Source organism: Mauremys reevesii, linkage group 12 (genome assembly GCF_016161935.1).
Source record: "Mauremys reevesii isolate NIE-2019 linkage group 12, ASM1616193v1, whole genome shotgun sequence".
Taxonomy (NCBI): Eukaryota; Metazoa; Chordata; order Testudines; family Geoemydidae; genus Mauremys; species Mauremys reevesii.
Window position 1 is genome coordinate 439,331 of NC_052634.1, and position 8,933 is coordinate 448,263.

An 8,933-nucleotide genomic window follows, 5' to 3' on the forward strand; every position below is an offset into this window, starting at 1 on the left:
AGTCCCACTTAATAGTTTTAATAAAGGTAGATAAGCAAAATTAGTTTGTTTTTTCTATACAGTAGTATTATACATTGTGGTAAATGTAACAGCACTGACATGGTGTCAAGTTACACACTTTGTATATTAAATACCTGGCGTGTATCTTTCATTGAAGCTCAGATTTTGGTCTCTTTCGGGTCTTCCTTTGATTGTCTCTTTCTTTGCTGGATTCAGCTTTGAACTGATGTCTTTAAAAAAATGAAAAAGCTAGGTGAATGCAGCATGCTAGGAAACATACTATAATCAGCACTACAGAACAGCACTTATCATAGATGCTCACCTATATGCACTTTTAAGTGAGACATTAGTTATAACAGTTTAACTTTCATAAGGATGGTTCTGCTAGCTGTGGCAAACAGCACTCCCTGTAATTCAGTAGTGTTGTTCACCAATCTAAATCAGTACTTTTCAGTAAGCTTCAGCCTGTAATACCCTACTACACCTACAACTGTCAATTTATACCAAGTGCAGCCTCTTTTGAGAGCAGCAGTCACACAATATAAGGCAAAGTTTTAGCTGAAGTGCTGAACTCAGTGTTGCTGCAGCAGAGACATGGCTTTGTTTAAAGGTGGTGAAGAGATATTTCAGCAATAGAATTTCACAAATTGCAGCAAGACATCTATTTCATATACACTACTACCAGGTCAATGATCATTTGAGAAATCCCCTTCCTACAAATTGCCAGCACTGTATACATACAAGGAACCCCACCTTTTGAATTTCAGCCCATCATAGGAAGATGCTTACCTAGATTGCCACCTCCTGCCATGATTCCAGACCCGTCCAAAGGAGGGAAGCCAGCCATCACTTGTCTGAGAGGTGTGATCAAAGTTGGCACCAACACGATCTGCTGGAAGCTTTTTCAGCTTCTGCTTCTCCTCTAAGAATCATTAGTTCAGAGAGAGTGAAGAGGTTCTATCAAACATTTTAGGAAAAGTTATAGAAATATGGTTGGGAGAATACTGGTCTCTCGGAACAGGTAGGGTTTTTTTTCCTCTCTCTCACCAGAGTCTGATTCTTAACTGGAATTCATCTCCAGAATCATCATAAAATCACCATTACCTAGCCTCTATGCAGAGTTTAATGTACCTCATCTACCCTGCACCACTGAAGTTTTATACACAAACTTGTCACACTGACTTTGTAGTAGACACTTCATTCTATGTATTGTGATTTGCTTTTTAAATAAAACCAGAATTTAAAAACTAGACCTCACCTCAATATATTCAAGAAGTAATCCAAAGCTACTCACTTTCTTTGAGAAAGTCCTCATATGAAGGTCCAATCTGCTGTTTACTTCCAAACTCCTCTTCATCCTGCATCAGCCAGGGAGGTTTGGCACCTAGGAGGTAATAGGGAATGTGCTGGACTACTGAAATATACAAAATTTCTTTATACTTTCCCTAACAAATCAGTGGTGAAATGGCTTCTCCTGGAAGTACTATCCTTTGTGGAGAAAATAAAGGACTACACATCTTAATTTTCACAGTTAAGAGCCATTACAGTTCACACTTTGCAACCATACAGTTAGTTTCAAAGGAGTTTCCATTATAAGCCTGATTTTGCTCCACTCAATTCTAATACCTAAAAGCAGTCTGAAATAGTACAATAGATAACAATTCTCACTCCTGCCACAATTTTATGTTTTAAAATTACTTTGCAGTCTTCTGCTGGGTTCAGCCCAGAAATGTTTGATAAGGTTGTAAATGTGAAACCCTGGCAACAATTAAACATGTACCTGTGTGAACATTTCCCTTCCTTTCTGATTCCTGTTTTCAAAACATTAAGAAAATCCCAATTAGAACTGGATGATTAAAAAAAGCAACTTTTATTGTAACTTTGTACTACCACAGCAGATACACAAAAAATAGTAACAGTTAATAAACTATTGGATTGCACGGATCTTCAAGTATGGACAAATAGACAAGGGGACCCTGATACACCTCTACCTCAATATAACACCGTAAAGCAGTGCGGTGGGGCTGTGCACTCCGGTGGATCAAAGCAAGTTCGATATAACAGTTTCACCTACAATGCGGTAAGATTTTTTGGCTCCCAAGGACAGCGTTATATTGAGGTAGAGGTGTAACTGAAAATAGCAGCTCATGGGAGTATGAATTCCATTTGAAATTCCCTTCCCCAATGAAACCTTGCAATAAAGATAAACAAAGAGGGTAAGGGTCTTTTTCTCTATCCCCATCTAACAGATTAGCCTGTACTAGGGATCTTTCATTTTCAGTGCTTTCTTTTAGGAAACATTCAGTTAGTGAAACAAAAGTCCCATGTTTCAGAGCTGAGAGTTTTTCACCCACCCAGTCACTGAAATCCATTGGGTTGCTTTCTCAGTAGTTATGCCATTGGGGAAGCCTACAAACCATAAATCTGATTCTTACCAAATGCTAAAAGTATGAATTCCATTAGCTATGATTTGAAATACCAGTACCCATGAAAAACGGAAAGTGACTCTGTAAGCTCCTACCCAACCTTACCTGGTGGCCAATAAAAGTCAGAGCATGGTTTCCTTCCATCCAATCTAAATCAGGTGTTATCTGAATGGCACTTGGACCAAGCTGCTCTTCTGTGGTGATGGTGATGTCACTAGAACACAGGAGCCAAAATAGCTTGTCAGGTAAGGCATTTGGTATCCAGACAACAGCAAAAGAGCGAATGTCCTTCAACCTACACCATGGAATTGTTAAATAAAAGTTCTGGGACACAGGTGAGGCATAAATACTTCAATTCACGTGTTCAAGTTTGGAGATTTTGAATGGGGAGGAGGAGAGGCAATTCAGCAGCAGCAGCTAACAATAATTAGCATTTATAAAGTACTCTGTCAGTCTAGCTCTTTGCAATGTTCAGTCCTTAAAACACCCTTTTGGAGGCAGGACATTATCCACCTTTTCAGAAAGGGTAACATGAATTGTTTGTTCTATGGTACTGAAGGAAAAATGAATTTGACCACTGGGGGTTTGCAGATGGCTGAAGGTGCCTGTTGCTGCTCTTGAGAACTGTGTTAACTCAGAGAAATGGTACATGTAAGTAACAGCTAGTACAGTGATAGCAACAGTCATTAATGCCCTAGCTATACTGGCCAGGGAAACAGTGTTAGTAACTCTCTAGATAATTGCTATTCAGCACTTCACCAAATTCAAAACTCCTAAGCAGAGGGGACACACACACAATGATATAAAAGGCAAATTTCTTACCTTTTATGCCCTCCAGGTGTACTGAAGGCAGATGACTCATCGCAAAGTTCTGTCCCTGTTTGAGGCTGAGTTTGATTCAGGAAAAATAAACATTTTTTCTGGTATTCAACAGTAAGGCCCTTCCTGTTTTATGAGACACCTCATATTGCAATCATACATTCATGTTTATATTCTGGAGGCAAGGAAAATGGGAATTTTCAGTGTAGATACTAAAGTTGTTTTTTTTGCCCTGGCTCTGCAGTGCAAGCAAGAGGAAACAAATACGGAGAGTGAGCTGTCTTTCAATGGCTTGTGAATCACCAAAAGGATTGTAAGCTAGGTTCAAATTGCAGAGTATTTATTACTGATGAGGATGGAGCCAGACTTATTTGAGGAGCCCAGGGTGCTTTCAGCATCCACAATTATAAAGTGCAATCTTTTTAATTTGTAAAAGCAATTTGAACTAGAGTCATTGAGTGAATCTACAACACCACAATGCCCTTTCTATGGAGTCAGACAAATTTTGCACTTTTTAAAAATATAAAAGGGCCAATAACTTTACCTGTTTTGTTTGAGTATAGTCTAAAGGCCTAACAGATTCCATCCCCTGTAAGTGCAAGACTGAACTCCCAGCAAGAGGATATATCTGGTTCCAGGTGCTTCTTTAGAGAATGCAATGCATGAAGGTAATATACATACTAGTATCTTATAAACAAGGGTATTTAAGTGTCTAGTTTTCCACAAGCATCATGGGGTAGCCGTGTTAGTCTGTATCCACAAAAAACACAAGGAGTCTGGTGGAACCTTAAAGACTAAGGCAGCGCACAGTCAACTTGTGGAACTCCTTACCTGCAGAGGTTGTGAAGGCTAGGACTATAACAATGTTTAAAAGGGGACTGGATAAATTCATGGTGGCTAAGTCCATAAATGGCTATTAGCCAGGATGGGTAAGAATGGTGTCCCTAGCCTCTGTTCGTCAGAGGATGGAGATGGATGGCAGGAGAGAGATCACTTGATCATTGCCTGTTAGGTTCACTCCCTCAGGGGCACCTGGCATTGGCCACTGTCGGTAGACAGATACTGGGCTAGATGGACTTTTGGTCTGACCTGGTACGGCCTTTCTTATGTTCTTATAAGCTTTCGTGGGCAAAAATGCATCTGAAGAAGTGAGGTTTTTTTACCCACGAAAGCTTATGCCCAAATAAATCTGTTAGTCTTTAAGGTGCCACCAGACTCTTTGTAGTTTTCCACAGTGCAGGTATAATAGTACATTTTATTCCAGATTCCTTCTCTGTCACCCACATCCAACCCTATCCTAGAAGAACTAGCAAGGATAAGAAGATTTCTGTCACAGTGATCATTCAAACATAAGCACTGCACTATTTGTGAGACTGATAACCACACCTGAATTAAGCCAGAGATTTGCAATCACAGTGCAGCAGTCCTATCAATTGTCACATCAGAACCTCCCCACTGGCAGGAGAGAGAACAAGTTATTAGAAGTAAATTGTATGTAGTTTCAAAATAAGAATCAATTCAGAAAATAGCCATCTATAAGAACTCAGAGGGCTTGTGGAAACAATCAATCATTTGCTGGATACTGCTCAGGTGCATCCTGGGAAAACAAACCTCTAAGACAGCATGTACCATTTCCTGTCTGCTCTGCTCCACTTCTCGGATATGGGATGCCATCTGGAAACAAACAAAGCAAGAAATAGGATAAGGACAAAAGGCAAAGCAAACAGGTAAGTCAGGCACAGCACACCTAGGGCATCTCTGTTCACCTCTTTAATGACCTCATCCTCTTTTTCTTCATAAGCATCCAGAGCTTTGACAAGCGATGATTTGAACCTAAAAGAATATTTGAGAGATCAGTCACTTTTGTGGCATGATTTAGTCTGACAGCTGAACTGCTGGGAATTGGGACCACCTGAATTTCTACCTCAACCTCTGATGCTGATTCTCTGTGCCTTAGTTTCCCTATTTGTAAGAGAGGGATAAAAGGCTTAGATTTGCAGGGACCCTGCAAGGATTTAATGAGTTACTGGTTGTAAAGCCCATGGAACATAAGCCATGATGAATGCTAAAATTTTGCAATGTACATATGACTGGAATAAATACAGGACTGGATAATCTTATGACTCAGCTTTTTTATAATTATGCTACTAGAGGGTGAGCTAATCTTATGCTCAACAAAGTGAGGTGATCACTTGGGGAAGTCAGAAAATCATCCCTAGCACAGTGTAACTAGCCAGATGCAGGGGATGATGGTATCAGATATTGGTTGCTGCTCAAAGCAGGAGTCTGGGCTAATTATTTATTTGTACACCACCACAAATACACACAGTAAAACATCTGTGTTCCAAAGAATTTTGAATCAATAGTTGGATCTAATGTAGCAAGTTCTATACCCCTAAGCAAAGAAACAGACAAAGTGCCTACATACCGTTCATAGTCCTCAGGGGAAATCAGAAACTGCTGCTTTATTTTGGCGTCTGCTTTGTTCTCCCACCAGAACTTGTTAGCTTCTTTTTTATGCTCCAGGCTTTAAAAAAAGAAAAAAGAATAAAATCAAGTTTGATTAAAATCACTTAAAGCCTGAACTCCCAATCTAAACTAAGTAGAGAGCACATGATTAATCACTGGCACATGTCTCCTTAATAGCTTATCTCAAACGGATTTATTAACTTATACTGATAGAGCAACTTTTTGGGTTGCCCATGGCTATGTGACAAAAACTAGAGAGATAAGGATACCAAGATAAAAGGATATTGGAAGCAGGTAACATATGCTGTAGCACTACAGGTATTGGTTTTCATTGCTCATTAAAGCAACATGAAAAAGCAAAGTACAGAATAAAAATTTTGTATTTTGTGCAACCCCAATTTTAGGGTTTAGCCTGTTTAGAAAAGTCAGTAACAAAGTCCATATTCAAAGGTGTGTTTGGGCATCACACACCACTAAAATCTGGTGTTTGGTTCATGCCCTTCTCTGATGTAGAATTTTGGCTAAGTCACAGAAGCCTTGAAAGACACACACAGCACATCTGTCTCCCTTGATAGTTGTATCATGATCATCACCGTAGCTGTAGAGTGTGACCATTTCTTCTTCCTATATCTCACAAATTAGTCCACACAAAAGCTAATGAAAGCTGTCTCTGAGCAACCACACTTTAATAAGGAAAGATTTATGGAACAGCAAAGTGTTATTCACCACAGTTATACAGACCTTGCACCTTTTTTTTTTTTTTTAGAAGTACAATATTATACAGACCTACCATTAAAATATTATCAAAATGTTGATCTTAAAGATCAACACTTCCGTATCTGAATTGTCATCATGTGCACCCCCCAGGAGGCACTTAATGTAGATTCTGTAAGTAAATAAGGTTGTGCACATTTTAGAGATATACACGGAAGACCATCTTGGGTGTGTTTTCTTTAGTTATTTGCTTCTGGAGTGGACAAATTAAGAAAGCTGCACACATTAAGCAACTTGCATCATATACTTTACCATTAGTTCTTATAACCTCCACGTAGGATCATGGAGGTAAACAGAAGGGAAGTGACTTGCCCAAAATCTTATAGCAAGTCAGTGGCAAGAGAGGAATAAAAACTAAGGGCTGTCAGAAACTTCAGTAGAGCTGGAATTATGTTAACTTCTTATCCTACTCAAGCATATCTAATTGGTTACAGCAGGGATCTAGTTATTAACTCCTTCGTTTTATTCTCAGCTCTGCCACTGATTCACTATATGATTTTGAAGCATGTCACTTCATCTCTGTGCCTCAGAGTTGAGGGGCTGTGCACATACAAAGTATTATTAAACAACATAACATCCCCCCAGGATGCAGATAGGGCTGTGGGCACCCTACCTGGCCATGTGCTGCAGAAGTCCCCCATGCAGCACTGTCAGGCTCCCATGGCTCAGGTGCCTTTTCACCTCCTGCTTGCAGCAGAGACACCAGAAGAGTTGATCATGCTCCCCTACCTCATACTTCACAACCACTGCATTTTTAATCATCTTCCGAGCCAACTGCACCTGAATGAAGGAGGGAAGAGAGGTAAATTAGCTCCTGTTTACCAAATTTTTGAAAGCTGGGCCGCTTCACAAAAATGAAACTAATCATGGCCCCTACAATCCCATCATGTGCTTAAAAAGGGCTATGCCTCTTATTGTATACATCTTTGGCTCATGCTCCTCCACCCAGCTAGTCTTCTGAACTCTCATCTCCCCTTCCCACATAAACTTTAGTAAACACCAATGCAGATTTTTGTAATATTAATTATCCTCTCCTTTCCCACCTGCTTTCGTGAGTAGTAAAATAGTTGACATTGATGTTTAAGCTTTGTCTTCACTGTAGAAAAAGATGTTGTTTACACAGAGACAGGTATCTCACATTAGCTGTCTCTATGTAAACAAGTGGTGACACGGCCCAAGTAGTTTTTACATCAATGTCAACCTTTTATCTTCCATGTTGTATTTACATCAACTAGCTACATCCAGATAAAAACTACTGATGACTCCAGTAGGCTTTTACATCAACATAGCTCTCAGCATAAAAACACACTTTTCCCCCCCAGTGAAGACTAATGCTACGTCTACACTACACAGCTTTTAGTTACCTGGAGGTGTTGCTACAGCCGTGCTGCTAAAAGGTTCATAGTGTAGCCGCTGTTCGTTGGCTTGCCAACAAAAAACTTCTACCCCCAACAAGCGGAGTTAGCTTTATCGACAGAAGAGTGCTCCTGCTGACAAAGTGCTGTTCACACCCGGCGCTTGTCGGCAAAACTTTTGTCCTTTGAGGGGTTTTTTTTTAAACACCTCAAAGACAAAAGTTTTGTTGTTCACTTGCCAGTGGCATACCCTTAGCCATTGACTGGCACTGGCATTAGTAGCCACTGAAATGAGGAGGGCTGGGCACACCTCAGAGCTAGTGGTTTGGATGGCAAAACTCCATGGGACATCCGTGCAGCATTTACACTCGCTTCACATTTTGGATCTTTTCACAATCAGAAAAGTTAGAAACTTACTTTAGAAAAACAACAACTCGGAAAGGGGGGGCTAAGGGAGAATGGCAGTGCCTGGTCACACCCCTGTGGCGCGTCTCCCCCGAGACCCACAGCCCCATGCTCTGGGAAATGCTGACTCAGTTACCACCAAAGATGAGCTGTGAGAAGGCCAAGCACCTCTATTATTTCGCATTTAGGCAAACTCAAGGCCTCGTATTTCCTGATGGGGAGGCGGGACTCATCCCAGCCAAGCAGTGAGCTGGTGTCGGAGGCGGGGACAGAACCCTGGCGTCCTGGCTCCCCGCCTCCTCCAGCTCGCCCCCACACCCCGAGCTCCCTTGTAACCCCGTAGGCAGCCCCCAAGCGGGGGCTCCCGGCTCTCACCTTGGCCTGCAGCCGGCCGAGCGCCTCCCGCAGCCGCTGCTGGTGGCTGCCGCTGTAGAGGTGACGCCGACCCGTGAAGGCGGTGAGGCGGCAAAGGGGGCAGTAAAACAGCCCCATCGCGGCGCTAGGAGCCCAGCCTAGCGACCGCCGCCATCTTAAGGCGCCTGCCTCGACCGACGACTCTGTGTGTAGCGGTCGCAGAGGAGGGAGCAGCGCGCCCTAGCGGCCGCCCGCCAACTGCAGGCGCGCTCGCCTCAGCGCCTCGGGCCGCGGTTCCCTCACGCCCCTCAGGGAGGCCCGAGGCCCAGCC

The 8,933-nt window shown here is 42.0% G+C and overlaps 1 protein-coding gene across 1 annotated transcript; it reads right to left on the reverse strand.

Moving 5' to 3' along the window:
* Nucleotides 1-2: 2 nt before the first annotated feature.
* CENATAC (centrosomal AT-AC splicing factor) lies at nucleotides 3-8,818 on the reverse strand. The gene is made up of 11 exons (XM_039496525.1): nucleotides 8,624-8,818; nucleotides 7,102-7,268; nucleotides 5,674-5,772; nucleotides 5,012-5,078; nucleotides 4,857-4,919; nucleotides 3,249-3,313; nucleotides 2,532-2,640; nucleotides 1,781-1,811; nucleotides 1,295-1,384; nucleotides 790-922; nucleotides 3-230 (listed from the first exon to the last, which is right to left on the reverse strand). Exons 1-11 carry the CDS (start codon nucleotides 8,738-8,740, stop codon nucleotides 149-151), a joined length of 1,023 nt encoding a protein of 340 aa, XP_039352459.1. The 5' UTR covers nucleotides 8,741-8,818; the 3' UTR covers nucleotides 3-148.
* Between the last annotated feature and the right edge of the window lie 115 nt (nucleotides 8,819-8,933).